The sequence below is a fragment of the Uloborus diversus genome, chromosome 5 (genome assembly GCF_026930045.1).
Source record: "Uloborus diversus isolate 005 chromosome 5, Udiv.v.3.1, whole genome shotgun sequence".
NCBI classification, from domain to species: Eukaryota; Metazoa; Arthropoda; class Arachnida; order Araneae; family Uloboridae; genus Uloborus; species Uloborus diversus.
In genome coordinates, this window is record NC_072735.1 from 50064313 (window position 1) to 50084000 (window position 19688).

The following is a 19688-nucleotide window of genomic DNA, read 5'->3' on the forward strand; positions in this document are numbered from 1 at the left end:
ATTTCAATCATTAGTTTTCCACGCCTATTGATTACCTTGAGGCGCAATAGTTGGGCACGTAATTTGGTGTCAGCTTACATGAAATATTATTCAAATTTATGATAACGGACGCAATTACTATACATTCGATACTAAGTTGAAATGAAGTCTTTTTTAAAAGCAACGTACATTACAACATTTGAGAGCATTTTTTTTTTCTACAAATTATTCTACAAAATTAACTTGATTTTTTTTTTTTTTTTGACAAGTTTGTTTAGTTAAAGATTGCTGCCTGAACATTAATCCATGTTTCGAAAAGTCATAATTTTGCACAAATATCAGTCCATGTTTGCAGATTTTTCATTCATACTAAAAAATCATACAAAAATAATTCTAGTGAATCGTTTTATTTTTAAAGTTTTAATTTTACACTTGCAGAAATTGTTGAAAAAAAAAATTATGCAAGAAGCATAAGTTGCAATAAGAAATGTGCGAAAGTATAATACTAAATAAAATGTACTGTTAAAAATTGAATACTTATAAACAAGTTAGAAACCTATTTATATATGGCAGAAAGTTATTATAAACCAATTAGGGGAAGGTTGCCGTCAATGAACTACATAACAGTTTTCGATTTTTTAGAAAGGAAATCCAACTCAAATTTCACGTTAATTATAGGAACAATTTCTCAGTATATTTCTTGAAGCCGCCTGGCTTCAGGGGGAAAAACTAATTTTCCAGCAGTGGACTGTATATTGAGAATGTTGACTGCATTGATGAGTAGTTAGTGGTTAAAACAACAAACAATTAAATTTATTTACAATTAGAGTATGAGCATAATGTTAAAGTAAGACTAGGATACGCATGTATCCTTGCAAAGGATTGGGAGCTAGAGCCCTATGGCTGCATCCGCTACAACGTTGGAAGTGCATCTCCGAGGGGTGGTTTCCCACGCTCCTCTCACAATGGGGGCTTTAGGGTTGCTAGGCAAAGCCAAGACCCCAAGCGTTGCTCCTTATCGCTCGGGGACCCGCGCAGAGGCGTTAACATTTCTCTTTAAAAAATAATATTCAAATTCATAATAAATATACACAATAAAAAATGAAAATTAAAAATAAATATTTTAGCATGTGGTTCATTCATGGCTACCGGTTGCTATGATGGACCATGGAGTTTCCATCGATATGGACCACATTTTTAAATTAAAAAATCAATGCGTAACTTACAAATATCTATAACAGGCGATCAATAAACACTACAAAAACAATAAGTGAGAGAAAAATAGATGTTTTTTTTTAAAGGTTTCATTTTTGGATAATAGAAACTTAAAAAAAAAAAAAAAAAAAAAAAAAACAGCACTCCCACAACAGACAGCTGTTGTCATCACATCTGGTTCAGCACTTGATATTTTCCCAACCTGTGCAACACTGGTCTTAGTTAATATTTTTTCAACCTCTTTTGAACAGGTAAGAATTTCGTTAAATCGATTTTGAATATTTTTGTTCGAAGCAAGATTGAACTTGCTCTCTAAAATGTCAGAGAACATTTTTGACCATTTTATTACTGAAACCAAACGCTTAAGTCTCAAACTACCAGAGAATATAGTACTAACAGACTTTTTGTCTTAATTAAATCTGTGGGATATGTTATTTTTCTCAGCCTCTTGAAAGGGCAATTCCCCCAATTTATTGGAAGTAATTTCTAAAACTTCAATTCTAGTTTCAAAATATGATTCCTTAATCATACTCTTATTTTGGAGGGCTCATTTCCTAAGTTTTTAATAAGTGACTAAGGTAACTACAAACCGGTTTTATTTTCCATGCAACCGTTTAAAGTTGGTTTCCGGACTCTATATTGCAGGCAGACTTCGCTAAGGCTATGCCATCATTTCTAAGCTACTGTAGCACGTTACATGCTCATACTTGTCTACTGGCCATATTTTACTAACTTAGTTTTTTTTTTTCTTTTTTGAACAGTAAAAGTATTTGAAACTGTATTATTATGATTTAAATTTTTAATCAATTTTATTAAAAAAATTGCCTTGAAATTATAATTAAGTATAAGAATTTTCATGAATATTGATATTATATTTTCATTGTCATATTTATTTTAAAACAATTGAGCAATTTTCAAAGGTAATTGAGCAGAAGTTACAACAATATTTGAGATTTTTCATGAATGAACGACTTTGTCAGGTGGTCCATTCGTGGAAACACCTAGTGGTCCAGCGATAGCATTTGCGTTATTTTGAATATTCTTATTGGTGTTACTGCTGTGATGAATCATGATGAAACATGAAGTATAGAGAATTGTGCTTGAAAAGCACTCTTTTAAGTCAATGTTCACGTTTAATTGAGCAGTGATATTCAAAGCACGTTATAACTAAATGAAAATCTCAATAATGATTAAGACAATGGTAAAAATCTTTTCTGACCGATTAACAATAAGATTAAATGATTTTAGCTACCTGACGACTCTGCAGTAGATTGTTTTCAGACAAAGGAAGGTACTACAACTCATTACGCGTCTTCACAAACTCTGGTACAGGAAATATCTTCGCGGTCTATTCATAGAACCGGTTCATTGACGGCAACCTCCCCTTACTAACGAACACATTAATGTACATTTGGTAAAACATATTCCTAAATTCTATCGATTGTAAGCATAACCATTGTTAATTACCGTATCAAAGTATTTACTCTAAAATTAAAATTACAGCTAAACAAGCATTCGATCCTAAAGAAGTTGCAAAAAAAAAAAAAAAAAGACAAATAACTCTTTAAAGAACAATTAACCATAATTACCGTATTTAAGCGTTTAAAAACAAATAATAAAAATGCTGTGAACGAAAATCCAATTTGAAAGAAATTGATAGAGAAAAAGATTATAAAAACAGAAATATGAATGTAAAAAAATAATAAATAAAATGAGTTATCTACATCAAAAAGTAATAAATAAATATTAAAATGAAAAATAAAACTATTTATACAAGTAAAAAAGGCAATCAATAATGGTCAACTCCAGAGAATCAATTTTGTTGCGCGCACCCAGAGAGTCGGGGAATATGGGGCAAAGTGAACTGGTGAAATATTTACTTCGCTTTTAGTGACACCAACCTAGTAATATTTTACTATGTAGGAACACGTGCAGTCTACTACAGGCAAGAAAAAAAAACACTGAAAATCAAAGCATATGAAAATATAAGCAGTTATCAAACATTGTTAGGGTCAGGTGGGGTAAAATGGGTATAAAATAGCCTACTTTTGGATTTTGACTCAAATATTTTTGTCAAAATATTTTGTTTCTAAATTTTTTTTTGTTTTATGTATACATTACATATGTTGAGAGTAGAATTAAATGATTTTCACACATAATTTGATACAAATTTATTTTTGAGAGGAGTGTTTATGACTATATGTTTTCTATATCCATTTTACCCCGCGCAGGTGAAAATGGGTAGCCTCTGGGGTAAAATGGGTATTGAAGTCTAAGAAGTGATAAAAAAGCAAACTATTTGTTCAATGCAGTGTGATATTATAGACTTAAGATTCAGTTAACAAAATTTTACAATTTACTTTTAAAAAAATAGTGCAAACAGTAAATTTGACAAAATATTAATGAGGTTTCTTTCAATGCATGATATCCATACTTGTCATTCTTTAAAAAAAGTAATGGCCTCTATTGTTAAATTGTGGCTCATTAATTTGTTGATGTTTTTCAATGAAATCCATGCCATCTATATCAGGAAAAATAAGAAAACTCCCCCATCTCGGATTTTTTAAAAATATTTCATCTCATAATATTTCCCTCAACAGCCATATATTTGTGAATAAATTCTTTTTTGCTTGTTTCCTCTAAGTATAATATTTATACCCAGACACCTGTGGTTAAACTTTGCTTCATAGGCATATTTTTAGCAGTTTCTATTCCAGATACTTCCTCTGAATGGAAACTTTCTTTTTCCACTATTTTTTATTTTCTGGTTTTTTAATTCATTATTTTTCCCACTTTCAACTCTTAGCCTTTCTGAAACATCTTTGCCAATGTTACCTGTATTTGCCAGCATACATTTAAGTTGTTTTAAATAACTCATGCAGGTAGTTGTCAAATCTGAAGCTCTTGTTGAAATGGCAGACAATATTGCACTTTTCAAATCTTTATAAGGTGACGAAATCGTGCTTTGTGAGGCATAATTTTCGGATTGAAACAAGGATGTGTTCTGTGAATTTAAAGGTTCATTAGAGAACTTGGTAGCATCTGATTGCAATCAAATACAAATGTGACGACCAGCAAGAGGCTGGGCCCAGCATATTCTGAGGAAATTGTTATTTTGTGCGCAAGTGCACAAAAACTTTAAAATAAGTATACCGCTGGCTTCTTATTATTTGTTATGATAGAGCGAAGTTTATTTTATAAAGTCATGGCATTGGTATACTTTTATGTTTCAATCATTTTAAATTAACCACAAATGAATTAATATTCATTTAAAGGAAACTATTCTGTTGTATCTTTTAAAACAACTTGTTGGAATGATAAGCCTAACCATGAACCCATTTTACCCCATTTTCAAAATATGAGATAAAAAAATAAATTTTTTTTTTCTTCCCTGTAAGTTGAAGCAGCAACAAAAATGTCCAACTAAAGATATTATGACACAGTAATAAAAATTTCTCAAAAATCAGGAACTGGAGATAGAAGTTTAAGCAGACAACATGCGGCTTGAATTTGTCTACTTCAATTTAAAGTGTTACCTCTCACTAAAAAATAATCTATTGGAAAAATATATTTTGTGAAACAAAATTCAGAATAGTCAAGTATAATGTCCCACTCAAAAAAATGCAAATTGAATTTAAAATAATTTGTTTTTAAAACCATATATTTTGACTACTCATTTTACCCCACCTGACCCTACTTAAATTGTAATATTTCAAAAATTATTTTGATATCAAATGATACAGTTATTGTTATTAACATTTTAACTACTAATTGGGACTTTCTAATATTCGGTGCAGTATGTATTTAGTTAATATTTAGCATATTTGTATTTTTAATATTTTTCACAATTAGTCAAGTTCATTTCGTTTATTCATTCAATCATTTTCTAAATCACTTACGCATTCAGTTATTAACTAATTTATTTACATTCCTTCATTTAATAATTCATTCTTTCAATTATTTTCGTATTTATTCACTATTTTATTTACTCACTTATTAATTCCCTCACGCATTAATTAATAAATAAATTAATTTATTAGTTTATTGATTCATTATCTTTTTATTTATTGAATTGTCCTTCTTATTTTATCATTATTTTGTTCAGCTTTTATTCCAATTTGAATGGAAAATAGTCCATTCGAAAAAAATTTCATTTTTCACTTTGCCCCATAAAAAAAGGAAAATTTTCCACTTTTTTCTTTTTTTTTGAAGGCACAATTTTATTGCAAAAAATTAAAAAAAATGTTTCTATGAGAATTTAATTATAAAATACAATATTTTTACTTTACTTCAACAAAAAAAAAGTTTCCAATTTGTTTATTTCGAAACGCTATGTCATCTTAACCATTTCACTCTGCCCCACATTCCCCTACATAAACCAACTTTGCCACCGATGCCTTGAGGTCTTTTTGACTCAGTAATAAAATACTGGGTTGATATCACAAAGTTCTGTGGATCAAACCCCGCCACGTACACATCACCCACTGTCCCATTCCACTAACCACATATCTCGGTGAGCCAAGGTGACAGTGCAAATTTGGATTATATACTGTCAAGTCGCGTTCACATAACTCTTCTGTATCGCGCAAATATCTGCTCCTACTATAAGAAAAATCCAGTAGGAAAAACCACCGTTCACATGTGAAACATGTGAAAAGAGATTGTACCTGATAAAGCTTCTTTACCCAGCAACCTTAGCGACTATACCCAGCGAGTGAACATACTCGTTTCACGTAGTGCATTCTGGGTAAAACCCTAGCAGTTACTCGAGTAGCAAGCAGGGTGAAGAAATATCCACATTTAGCCGAGAATAACCGGAATGCTGTTTAAATCAGGTTTCTAGCGGGGTAGGAAAAGCTTTATGTAAACGGATCTTCGGAGTGTAAGCCAGTGGCTTTGCTATACAGGGCTAGCGTGAAAGAACATTCCCGTTTTAAAAATTTATATTTCATAAACTATTATACTTTGCACTATAACTGATACATACAAATAAAGATAAACTGTGAAAGTTTTTTTTTTTTTTTTTTACTCACAAATGTTCGATGTGTGTGCGCGACATACATCTATAACATAGATTTTAGAGTTTTCACTGTCAATTTTTCGTAATGCTACGCATATGCGATCTTTCAATTATTGCACGTGTTTCGAGATCACGCTGGGCAACGTATAAAGGACAAATCATCATCACTTCCACGACTAATCCAGGGTTGTGTAACATCAGTGGCACATCGAAGTGGGTTAGTTAGCTTTTGAAGGGTGTTTTTACATCCCCCAACTCCCAATGGGAGATTTCAGAGCAAAAATACCCCCCAAAGCTCTTGGTTTTAACATTGTTCCCAATAATAAAACAGTAGTTAATACACGTGTAAGGATTGTTGTAACCAAAAAACCCTCCCCGAAAGGAATTTCAGGCTGCGCTAATGCGGAACTTGCACGTTTAAGTAACTTAAGTTAAAAAAAAATCAAAGTTTATCTTCATTTTTATGCATCATTCATAGTGGTAAGTGTAATAGTTTATGAAGTATAAATTTTTAAAACCGGGACATTATTTTATGCTAACCAAGTATTTTAATGGAAAAGACATATATTTCTTCTTATTATTATTTTTTTTAATTTACAAGTCAATTAAGCTTTATTATAAAACCACACATTGTTTAAAATGAATAAGGAGCAAAATACCTGTGCATGTCTGTGAGGAATATCGTACTCATGACCTTTCCCCTCATGCCTTCTCAGTGTATTGCTATGTGAGGCATTAGGCGACTCACTGTACGTGGAGAGTTGCGTCGTTGCATACGGGGTAGGATAATATAAAGGCTCTCTCTGACTGTCGTCGGATGGGTCACTACGTTTGACTTTTCCGTAAGAACTCATGGATAAATTTTCACCTTTACCTCCGGAACTTCCAGAGTCTAGAATAAAACAACATTAAATTACTTATTGCTTTAGTTATTAGAGACAATTTAATAAACATAACTGCCAGCGAATATGTTTCGCACATGTAAATACAGTCAAGGATTTGTTTACTGTTTTTAATTTTTTTTTTCTTTTTTTTTTTTTGCACTTAAGTAATTTTTTTAATCTACAGAAATAAAACATTTACTCTGTCGTTATGCGAAGTCTAATCTGGATTTTCACCCGCTGATTGATATTGATATTAACCCTTCATATTTTTTTAATTTCCACATCCATTAGCCAACCCTTTTATCAGCAATACATGCTGGCTAACGCAAGTAATACATTATTACTTATTTATTTGTTATTTTTTTTAATATTAATATATTGTCATATTTCTATCGTCTTAAGGTTTACGTATAAACTCGCGAGCCTTGCTGCAAGAACAAGGTAAGCCTAGACTAGCACATTTTTTGTTAGACCAACGAATAATATAAGTGGTCAATAGAATCTCTATCATCTTTCCAAAATCATTTACTACAAAGCAGAGGTCTGATTTTACATTTGTGTCCAGTTGTTTTACCAATCGGAACATCTATATTGTCCACACGTAAAAATAAATTTAAAAAGAAAAACAAATAACAATTTAGACTGACCTGGTTCTTTCATCAAGGCCTTTAATTATTTATAATTTATGTGTGTAAAAAGTAATGTGTGTTACTGTTAGGAGAACAAATGTGAATTACTTCTTTTCTGGCATTTACCTGTTTAGAGTTTTATTTATTTGCTTTTAAAAGAAAAAGCTGCAAAAACCGAAAATTATGTATTGGTGAAAATCAGCATTTTATCAGCAAACAAGTACCAAACCGCTGTTCATGGCATTCGGAGACTACAGTTTGACAGTTTTTTTATTATTTCTTTTTAATTTATTTTATTTATTTATTTTTTAATCTCCAGCTGTTTCTTGGCAAATCCAGACTGAGGGTTTCTAAAATGTGGGTTCTTCAAACCCCAGATATCGTAACGTACGATTTAGTATTTGCTTCAAGTTTTACCTAACTTCTGGTTGAGGTGACAGTTAATGAATATTTAAGTAACCTAGGAAACCGTACAGAGCATCGGTCCTTTATTTTAGAGTTAAGAGAATATGTTGCTCATTCGGAAACTGTGCCATGCTGTAAATGTGCTTTCTTTGTCAGAACAGTATCCTTACTGGAAAAGTTAATGCCCGGTTTATTTCTACATCAGTTGAACAGTCACGTGAGCAACAAACAACTGGTTAAGAATTTCTGCAATCAAACTTTAAATTCGTACACTCTAAGTGTAAATTGTATTGTAACATATTTATTTTGCTTTTAACCAGAAAGTTACTTCTGAATCTTAAATTCTACGGAATTATCTTGAAGTAAGAAACAATTCGCGTTGTGTTTAGAGAAGTGTTATAAAGGAATTCGAATTTTTGTAGTTAGTATAATAGTTTCGATGCATTAGTTTTTTGCTGACTTTACTAAGACTAGTTTTCTTGGAGGAATATACAGTGCTGGCCAAATTATTAGACTAAAGAGGTTTTTTTTTTGTTCACTCTTTGTACTAAAATACTATTTATTTTACTGTTAAAGTACAGTACATACTGTAGACTGATTATTACGTTATTTTAGCATAATTTAATGTTTGAAGGTGGCAGCACTGTCTGCTTTGTTTATGTTCTTTGTTTATCTACCTACCAGGAACATAACCTCAATCAGCTTAAACAGTTCACTAGTTCTTTTTATTAGTGTGTTCTGTTATATTTAAAGTTAGTTTTAGGTAATTAGTGAGTATGTGTATGTAAGTATATATAATAGTGAGTATAAAAAATTTCTACCTCCTTTTTAAAAAGTTAAGAAATAGTGTAAACCTTGTTAAAAGTATGCCAGAAAGACCTAAAATGCTCATCAAGAACAAGAAAATGCATACTAAATATTAGATGATTATTTCACTGTTCGTTAATGTGTCTATAGTTATGTAATCAATAAAGAATTTGCTTTTAAAACAGTCTCAGTCTAATAATTTGGCCAGCACTGTAAATACTCAAGTGCGAACTTACACGTATATACGTATGTGGACGTTCAAACAGTTTTTGTAAAAAAAAGAAATGAGTGTTATTTCGTAAAAATATTTTGTGTGATTTTGCTTGTATCTGAAACTTAAAAAATATGCTGATTTAACTAGGATAACTTAATTTTGATTTGAATGAAGTTAAAGTTGGGAATTGGAAGAACCGGAAAATATATATAACAACCGAGTACGGTGGAAATTATCTATCAGTTTGAAATAGTATTCAAAACTGTATTTAAATTTTTATCAGTTAATTAAAATCGAAATAATTGCCTACTGTGGATATCATTAGATTAGCGCTAATATTCGTATGAAGTTAGCAGAAAGAGACCGAAGAAATTGAACTTGTGATTTAGGCTTTATTTCTGTAACTCAGAGCCAGAGGAACGTACGTCATTTTATGATAATTTTACAGTAGAGAGGAAGCACTTTTTTCTTTTACATGGAAATGATGGTACATTTGCTCTTTTAACCCTGGTAAAAAAAATGAAAAGGATTTTCTTTTAAGAATTACGTTTACATAGCTTAATGCAGGTGAAGCTTCTACATACAATGCATTAATAAACAGAAAATCGCAACCTTTGGACTTACGTCCTTCTGAGGTACATAATTTCTGATTAGCAAAAATACGTTTGTAACAATCTGATCTAAAACATAAGGAGTAATGAGTGTAATTAACAACAATGTACATTTGAAAATAATGAATAAACTTCAAAAGGTGTGTATACCTTTTGTGGAATTTTCCTAATCCTACTGTTGTGCAGTTCGAAAAAACTAACTCTCGAATAAATTTAAAAAATAATTAATAAAGAAACAATTTTTTTCTTTATTTCTAGATTGAAGAAACTCAATGAAATTTCTAAAGAAATTAATTTTTGCATTAATCAAGTACCAGCTGCTAGAGACATATACATTTATTCCTTTATTGCAAACACTTGAACATTAAACAGATGTCACAAGAAAGAAGGAGATTTTTAATCATGACTTAATTAAATAGACATGATTAAATTTGTTTTTCGGTATTTGAAGTGAAATCTCTGAGTGTGCTTTGACAGCAAAGATAAAACTTTAATCAATCGAAGAGAAGTAAGAATACAAAAGTTTGCGATCCATAGGAGGCATTTTTAAGCAATGAGCTTAATCATATTTATATTTTTCTTAATTAAGATACAAGAAACAAGTTTCTTTTTCACAGCAAGTTTATTCTTCATAGCTTTTGAGTTATTTGATCTGTGTGTTATTTTAAGCGTATGTAATTTAAAAACGTGAAATGTCATTCATGTTATTGGTGTCAGTTGGATGCCTTGTAATTATTTCTTTAAAACTGTAAGTACAAAGAGGATTAATTGATTACATTCTTTAATCATGCTTATCACTACAAAATTCCTTTCAAGATGCAATGATTTTTAAGACTTTTTGATTAAAATAGTTTATTTTCAATCAAAAGAAGTAATATTACCTTAAAATATTTTAAATAAATTTTATTCCAAAATGTGAAAAAAAAAGTAGTTAAAAAGATAGTTTAAATCAACCGAGCAATATCTCTAAAAGTTGATATCACTTAAAACTTTTTGTCCACTAAAGTCCCATGTCACCCTCTCAATTTTTGAACAGGTGCTGCTATCTTTATAAACTCGGTGTCTAGGTACAGTAAATTGGAAATGTGTTATCAAATGATACCGCTCACAGTGCCATCTGGTGGAAAGTTGCAGTGTTGGAATTTCGATCTCGAATACAGATTGAAATGGAGTAAAAAAATGTGATTTACAAAGTTGTAGAGCGTCATCAATTACTACGAAAAGATACTTTGAGAGCATCAATGCAAAGAAAAGAAAGCTAAGACGCGCATTTGCTTTTTCATGATTTCTTATTCTGTGACGGGACAACATGATCGGAAAGAGAACAAAAATAACCAGTCGTCACAATATACCTTTATTTGACATTATGGTGTCCTGTTTTATTCGGAAGATTATTATTCTGCTCAAGTTTCGGGACCTCACAGGAACGTAAATTAAGAAAATTTACGTGAAATCACGAAAACCAAATGCACGTTTTAACCGATCTATTTTTCGCATCCATGTCAATGAGATGTCTTTCCTTACTCGATGGATAACTCTCTACAACTTTGGTTTTACTTTCTTCCCCCATTTCGTTGCCTTTTCGATATATGAAAGCAAACTCCGCAGTTTTCCACCAAGAAGCACTGTGAGCGTTCTCATTTTGTAGCGCGTATCCGATTTACTATGCCTAAACACCGCTTTTATAAAGATAGCAGCAGTCGTTCCGAAATTAAGAGGGCGACAAGGGACTTGAGTGTGCACAGTGTACCCACCCAAACCCTTCCCCGCAAAAAATAAAAAAAATTGAAAAACACAGAACAATAATTGAGTAGACCTTTAGCAATCAACAAATTTAATTGGTTTCAAACTGGCCACCGTTTGCAATGATACAGAGACGAAACCACGTACTGAAATTTTCCGCCAAAGGCCGCAAGTCAACCTTTAATCAATTATATTCCCTCTAAAACAACTCTGCTTTAGAGAGTACAAACTTTTGTGTCGTTTAGGTTAAAGCTTAGACTCTAAAATAGGCCATACTGTAATCCATGGGATTGAGGTCTAAGGAATCGGTTTTCCACTCTACAGTAGATATAATTTGAAGAAAAAGTGCCTTGTACCGCTTTTGTCTTTCTGACGATATGAACTAGGGCAGAGTCTTACTGAAACGCTGAGTTGCATTAAAAAGAAGTGCTCTTAGGCTCACAGAAATACAACAGCTTCTAAACTGTTCCTCTGGCACTCACTTTGATTCATTTTACGCCCTAATCCACAAAAACCAGAGATTTTTCGGCCGCTTTTGCTAAATTCATCACAGACCAAGCCTGACTCCGGATTTTGGCGATGTCCAAGATTTGCTACGGTGGTTGGAGTGTTTACAGATCAAATCCTCTTGTTCTGGGAGTTACGAGTTGGTTGAACGGTAAGGAGCTGCTCACCAGTGAAAGGTACCTTTTCCAGCGCGGACTGCCAACTCGTCTCAAACGTTTCTGGCATTTTTGGAGTCATACGATTTTTTTTTCTTCAGCAAAAGGCTGAGCTCTATTTTTGCTCTTAGCCGCACTGATCGGATAGTTTGGGAAAAAGGCTGGAGCACAAATTAACGGGATTAATCAATCGACGACAAGTATCATATTTCAAAGAAAAACTCTTTAATAAGAACCCTATGATATACAGAACGACGCTCTATTTAACGACGGCTTTTCACGGTCCCAGATGGTCCGCAATATTTTTGGTGGTCACTTAAAAGTCGTTAAACAGAGAGTTAACTGTATGTATCTAAGTATTACATTGAAAGGTTCGAATCCTATACTGTTTCATTTTGAATTGTACAGTAATATCGTGTCACTAAAAAAACATTTTCTCCCAAAGATATAACTTTACTCCCTGTAAGATTTTAAAGCTTCGTTGACTATTCTAATACTGGATGGACACAAAAAAAAAAAAACTTGTAAGAGTGTAAGCAGTGGCGGCTAGTGGAAGGGGCCAGAGGGGGCCCGGGTCCCATCACTTTCTTAAGAAAATAATTTAACTTTTTATTCATTTCCCTTTTTTTGTGCGTACCTACTTTAAATTGAAAAAAAAAATGGACTGTACCGTATTGTCCTGTGTATAATCTGGTTAAAAAATTAAAAAAATGAGGTGAGGATTATCTGGTTTTTCTCCCCTCAACGCTAACGCATTGAACCTCAGTCTGTATGTTGTTTATTTTCATAGCTTGAATGTTCTTACGCGATTCAGGTTTTCTAAAATAAACAATACAGTAAAAAAAGAAGCCTTCATTTGCACAAGATTTGACCGTTTGCTCTTTTCTTGACTCTCTGTCTTCAACTAATTAGTGTACTACAATGACAATTTCGAGAAAAAATCATAAATTCTTTAGATTTTTTTTTTTTAGTTTTGAATATACCTTAAAAATTATTACTTCTTCACGTTTTTAATTTAGTTGCTAAAATTTCAATAGTTACAGCTAATTGGTCAGCTAGTTGCCCCCTCCCCAGTCCAAAAACATTACGGAACGTCTCTACTTTCATTTCCAGGCCTTCAATTTCGCAAGATTTTCAGGAAAGTCTCCGAATATCTTTCACTTTCACTTAAAATTGCGTAAGAAAATCGCTTAAAATTACGTTTTTGGAGCTTAAATTTCAAAAGATTGCTGTCCCTAATGTTACCAAACATGTTCCTACAATCGCGTTTTTAAGACTTCATTTTCAGAAAATATTCGGGGAAGGTTGTCTAAACCATCTTTCTTTAATATCATCAAAAATAGGTTTTTTTAACGGCCACTTATGAAAAATTTAAGTAGTGGAATAGTCTTTGAATCCCTCCTCATAATATCATAGAATATTGTGCTTAAGCTTTTTGGACTTCAATTTTGAAAAAAAAAAATCCAGGGGCGAGCTACAGAACCCCTTCCCGTGAATATCTTCAAAGTTTACCTACAATTGCGTTTTTGGAACTGCAATTTCGAAAAATTAAAGGGGGCGAAGGAATGGATTTATATTTATTTTTCAAAAAAAAAAAGAAAAAAAAAATTGGGGAGAGTCCCGGAGCGCTGTCTCTTACCCTAACGTCAATAAATATGGCCAATAACCGCATTTTAATGCTTCAATTTATACAAATTTCCGCGGAGTCGGTTGTACTGTTCTTTCCACAAACATCACCAAAGATCATCTAAAATATCATTTTCAAAACTAAAAGTTTCAAAATTGAGAGATATAATGATGAGCAAATCAAATCAATCAAATTGATGAGATTTATTCCCCTATCATGCACCCCCCCCCCGGGTAAAAATTATTTTCTAGTTGCGCCACTGTTTTTTGATGTGTTGTATGTATGTGTTTGCATATATCGTTACAAGATTATTCTTTTATTTAAAAAATGTCTCCCCATTGTTAAACAGAAATTATTACTTGTTTTAAATTACTGATTATGTAGTTTCAAAGAAAATGTGACAAGTTATCAATAATTTGAAGAAAATAAAGTGTTTGTTTTTTCTTTGTCTGCATAAAAATTTTGAATCTCTGCCATGGACGCCGGCAGATTCATATGCAGAAATGTACACCCGATAGTAAATGGCTAAGAAATTTTTCTACTATGTTTTTTAATTTATATATTCTTTTTTCTTTTTAAAATTTAGCTTACCTATTTTTATTTTATTTATTTTTAAATGAACACTGAGATGCATTTTCATCTCTGTTAAAATTAATTAATGTATTATTTTTACATATTTCTCTGATCACAAGATTTTTGGGCTTTTCTAATTTGGTCTTGTTTAAAATAAAATAAATTTTACTCATTCAAAGAATTAATAATTAAAGGATTAAAAATAGCATTACTATTAAAAATATTAGAGTAATACCGCTTTTTAAAATTTATTTATTTATTTTGAAAAGCCAGGGAGTGAAAGTGGTTCCCCCTTTTTTAAATGAGGGGGTGAGAGTGCACTCATGATTTCCGCCCCCCCCCCACACTTTTTCAAGCCACGAGCCGCCACTGAGTGTAAGAGTACTTTCTGCAAGAAATATTGATTTATCTGAAGATTGTTCCTGTCATACATTGCTTTTAAGCTTCATACAGAGAATGTGTATGAAGCTTAAAAGCTTAATTATAGAATGTATGAAGCTTAATATATTTTAAAATGTTTTAAACTTCAGTATAATATTAAATAAAAACACTTCAGTAATTTTCTTTTCTGTACGTATTGTAGAATCTTAAATTGTGTATCAACTGTTAGGTAACACAATTTGGAAACAAATAAGAATACTAAAATAAATAAATACATGTTTAATAATAACAATAAAAATTAACTATGCATTTACAAACTTATAACCGAAAAATATAGTTAAATACTTAAAAAATATGTTTAAAATATGTTTTCAGTTATAAAATTATATACAACACGGGTTAAAACAAAGAAGTTGTTACCACATAAATATAAAATGGATCACTGCTCTAAAAGTAAGAACAAAAGATAATACCTTATACTGGCATTACTTGACTATTTTTAAAGATTTTTTGTTGTAGTTATCTAGGTAAGACATGCCGTATTCACATTTGACCCTTTTCTCCTACATCTTTAAATTTCAAATACGAAAATTTGAAACTAACTTTAGAAGTAAAAAATACCTTTTTTACTCAAACTTTAGAAAAAATAAATAAATAAATAAAATACGTTTTTAAAAAGCAGTATGGAGCAAAAAACTTCGAATTTGTCTTACTGTCAAAAGAAAAAAATACATTGTGGATCAAAAACACCGAATGTTAAATGTATGAAATATTCCACAACAATTCCAATATCGATGTGTGATATTTTTCAGAACAATCATAAAACAAGCGACATGTAAGATATAAATATCAATCTTTATACATTTTCTTATGTCTTTATTTGGAGACATTTTCAGTTCTCTGCCTGATACATACTGCTTCGAGATGTGAAAAATATTCCTCTTTGTACGCGGTTATATCGATCCTTCCAAATCCTCAAACTCCGTTTTCAAAACCATGCATTTTGTTTGCGATTGGATAGAAATAACCATTCCCTGGCAGAGAATAAAATAAGGGACCATCTTCATATTGCAATGAAAAAATTAACGGTCCATTACTGCCATCATATATTCTTTTTTTATGAGAAATTAAAATACTGGAATCTTTTCAGCCTAAAAAAAATACTAAAACCTTTTTTTATATATATATCTTCATTTTGGTTGTTTTATAGATAATTTCGAATTCATTTTCCGAAAAAGATTACAGCTTTATACAAAAGTAACTAAAGCTCTGTCATTCACGTATAAAATTGACAATCAGTTATTTCAAAGTAATGAGTGCATTACATATGTAGCTAAATTTAAAAAGTCAAGTAAATTTTTACAACAATGGGTCTCTTTAAAAAGGTTAACTATTCAAGTTTAATAAATTTTGAGGTAATTTTCAAGTGTAAGTTGTTGCTGTTACAAACTTAAAAGTACTTCTCTTTTTTACTCTTTGTATTGCATTTATCTGTTGTTGTGGATGATTATTTGTTATATCTTGCTCTGTTAACAGGACCTAAATGTGGTCCCCATTGAAGAGATGGGAGCGGATGGGGTTTTCGTTATAACTTTTTCTTTTTTCTACTTAATCAGGGAGTTCTAAAATATTCTTGCTTGTTTTTTTTTTTTTTTCTTAATTATTTTATGTTAAATATTTTTTGATCCATCGTCCTTATAAATAAATTGAAATGCATGTTGATCAGTTTTGCTGGAGTTATTGAGGCTAAATACAATCATCATTTTGGCGTCATTTATCTAGACATGCTGCGTTAAGAGAAATAGTCACGCATGGTTTTAAAAGCAAATTCAATGCTTAGTAAAGTTTTTGGCATGGAACAAAAACATTTTGTATTTTTCGGGAAAAAAAAAAAGATTTTTTAATTGAAAATAAATTTTCAAGGGTGGCAATGAGGGTGGTACAAAATTTTTGATCGCTTCTTTCGGATGAAAAAGCTAAACAGCATGGAGTCTAATCATTGACTGACTAGGAAATTTTGTCCAGTTTCTAACGAACTCTTTAGGAATGAGCAAAAGTTTTCACGGAGATATGTGAATAGAAATGGATCTTCTGCTGCTGTTGCTAAACATCAATCCAGTCGAGCATTTATGGAATGTAGCTGAGAGTTGTGTTTCGCTGAAAGTTATTTTTAGCCAATTTCAAGACTAGTATAGTAGCATAAATCAGGTTTTTTTTTTTTTTTTTTTGTAATTTAAGGAAGGTTTTTTATTTATTTATTTATTTATTTTATTTTAATTATTTTATTTTATTTTTTTTTTTTGGAAATTGAGGAAAGAAATAATTATACTGATACAGAAATACAGCCAGACCTCGATATATGGTCACCCGCTTAGAAGGTCACCCCGCATATAAGGTCACTTTTGTAAAGTCCCGGCTTGCTGAATAGGAATTCTATGTTATGTATTATCGGATATATGGTCAGGTCATAATACATTAATCACTTATAAGGTCACTTTTGTCTGACTTCTTTAAATGATTTCATTTCCTAATTGATTCACTTCCAAGAATTTTACGCGATATACGATCCTTAAAAAGTGAAAAGTCATTTTTCCTATTAACGTAGTAAATTAACAGTAGAAAGTGAGTGTTATGACAGTGATGCTAAAATGTGAAGCAGTAACGTGAGCACTCAGTATGTACATATCGTATATTTTTACCAGTCATTAGAAGCCGAAGAAAATTTTCAGAAGATAATTAGAAACCATTGTGCTTAAACTAAAGAAAAAACGCGTCAATCCTGTATTAATGTAATTTTAAGCGAGGTAAGTTGCACATCAGTTCTTTGCTTGGGCATATTTGAATGCAGTTTTATTCTAAATGGAAGTTTTAAAAAAGCATTTCAAAATTTCTTATTAATTCCAAAATATTCAATTGGTTCAAATCAATTCAACTATTATAATTTAATTAACTGATGTTTTTGGACGTATTAAATTTTGAAACGAATTAATGTATACATCCTTGTAAATACATCCTTATTTATCAATAAATATATATATGAATCGGTTATAAGGTCACCCCGCTTATAAGGTCAGTTTTGTAAAGTCCCGTGGAGTGACCTTATTACTGATTTCAACGGAACAATGATAATAACGCATATTCTGCACCGATTTCTGATATGCAAAGAAGAACTTTAACAGATAAAACTGGTTTATCAGGAAGTGAGGCAAATTTTCTGAGTTTTTGTTATTTTTTGAAATTTTTTGAAAGCACGAGATACAATCTGGTTTAGATGTAAATTTTCTGTGGCAAGGTAAATATTTTGCTTCACGTCGTCTGAACTCTAGAATAAATCCATCCTAAATAGGGCGAAAAACTGCAATGAAAATTGTATACACATGTTTGAGAGTTTAAGGGAGTTTTCTGCGCAAGAAGTTGAAAAGCAATAGAATTCTTTTCTCCCACTGATTGCAATATATGTTTAAGTTAAGCTTAATGGCAATATTCATGTTTTTAGTCTGAGAATCTAAATGTATTCAAGAAATAATTAAATATTTTTGTAAACGTCATTCCGTTGGGTTTAGAAAAATCGTGATTTTCATTTTCGTACAAATATATTTGTTTGTTTAATTCAATGAATAAAAAAAAGTATGAAAGGTAATTATTAGACTAAGTAATTGACAAAAAAAAATATATAACCTAACTAAAATATTGTATTTTAGTGTTACTAATAAAAAAATTGAGTCGATCGTCATTTATAAAAAAAAAAATCATGTTTAAACTATAGACACATCTTACTTTTATTAGCAAGAAATGTGCAGGCACTCCCCTCTTAAAAAGGTTTTTTTTTCATTCTGTTGCTGCTGCCTAATCTCAAGCAAGCAACAGCAAAATGAAATTTCTCTCTGCCTTAGTTTCTACACGAAACAGGAACAAAACAAATAACTACTTATTGTCCAGTTAAAGTCGTTTGTGTTAACATTTTACCTGTAAATAATTTAACTCGACTATTGTATTATTTAATTCAAAAACTAATCGATGGATATTGTAATTTAGGGACGTTTTGACACTAAACTGACGAATAACAAGTAAATATTTGTGGATTTACTCATTTGTTTTTGCTTGAAATATTTTTTTTATTTATTCTAGTATCACAATGTGAAATTTTTATTTTGTTAATAACATTATATGTCATACAAATGCAATTAAGAAAAACACAAACGTCGATTGGCTACTTCACCCATAACGAAAAATGGGAGATCTCGGCAGGTATCTAAAGGCTACAGGGGATTTTTTAAGCAATTGATTTTGTTAAAAAAAAAGATGAACGATGCACTAAGATAATCAACAGAGTAAAGAAGCAAACATACAATAACAATTCAGTAATATCCCACCCCTTCTGTACCATGAACATCTGTTACATGTAAATTGGATTTAATTTCTATTTTGTGCACAAGCCTCATGGAACCAGTATAATTAAATTTTACATTATATTTACCAATTTTTGTATAGTGATAATAATAGCTACCACATTCATCACTGCAATTTTCACGATGTTTTACATCCCTTGAAGTCTTGAGTTTAGTTCATCATTAATTTATGGGTCGCTGTTTCAATACCTGATCAAGCATTGCCCTCTGTTTTCTGTGGAGCCCGGATACTGTGGGCTCGAAATTTCCAGACATTGAGAAGAAGATCCAGAAATTCAGGAGATTTATTTCTGTCGTGATTTGTACCGTGTTCCTTTGCGTGAAAAACTCTCGGGTCATTAGAACACCACACCGAATGACAAAAATACATCCAAATTTTAATAACAGGAACAGCAAATTGAAATGCACAAAGTACTTTTCAGACATGACTTCAATTATATCAGTCAGGAAGAACTGGAAGTGTCGAAATGTCCCAATTATCAGCCCCCCCCCCCCAAACCTTACAGACACAGTTTAACCGGTTGGATGG

The 19688-nt window shown here is 31.3% G+C and overlaps 1 protein-coding gene across 1 annotated transcript in view; it reads right to left on the reverse strand.

Annotated features, from left to right (window-relative positions):
* LOC129222239 (cell adhesion molecule DSCAM-like) overlaps positions 1-19688 on the reverse strand; it is a 304597-nt gene that overhangs the window by 30668 nt on the left and 254241 nt on the right. The window contains exon 14 of the mRNA XM_054856719.1: positions 6874-7106. Within this exon, the coding sequence (XP_054712694.1) occupies positions 6874-7106 (233 nt within the window). The remainder of the gene's footprint in view (positions 1-6873; positions 7107-19688) is intronic.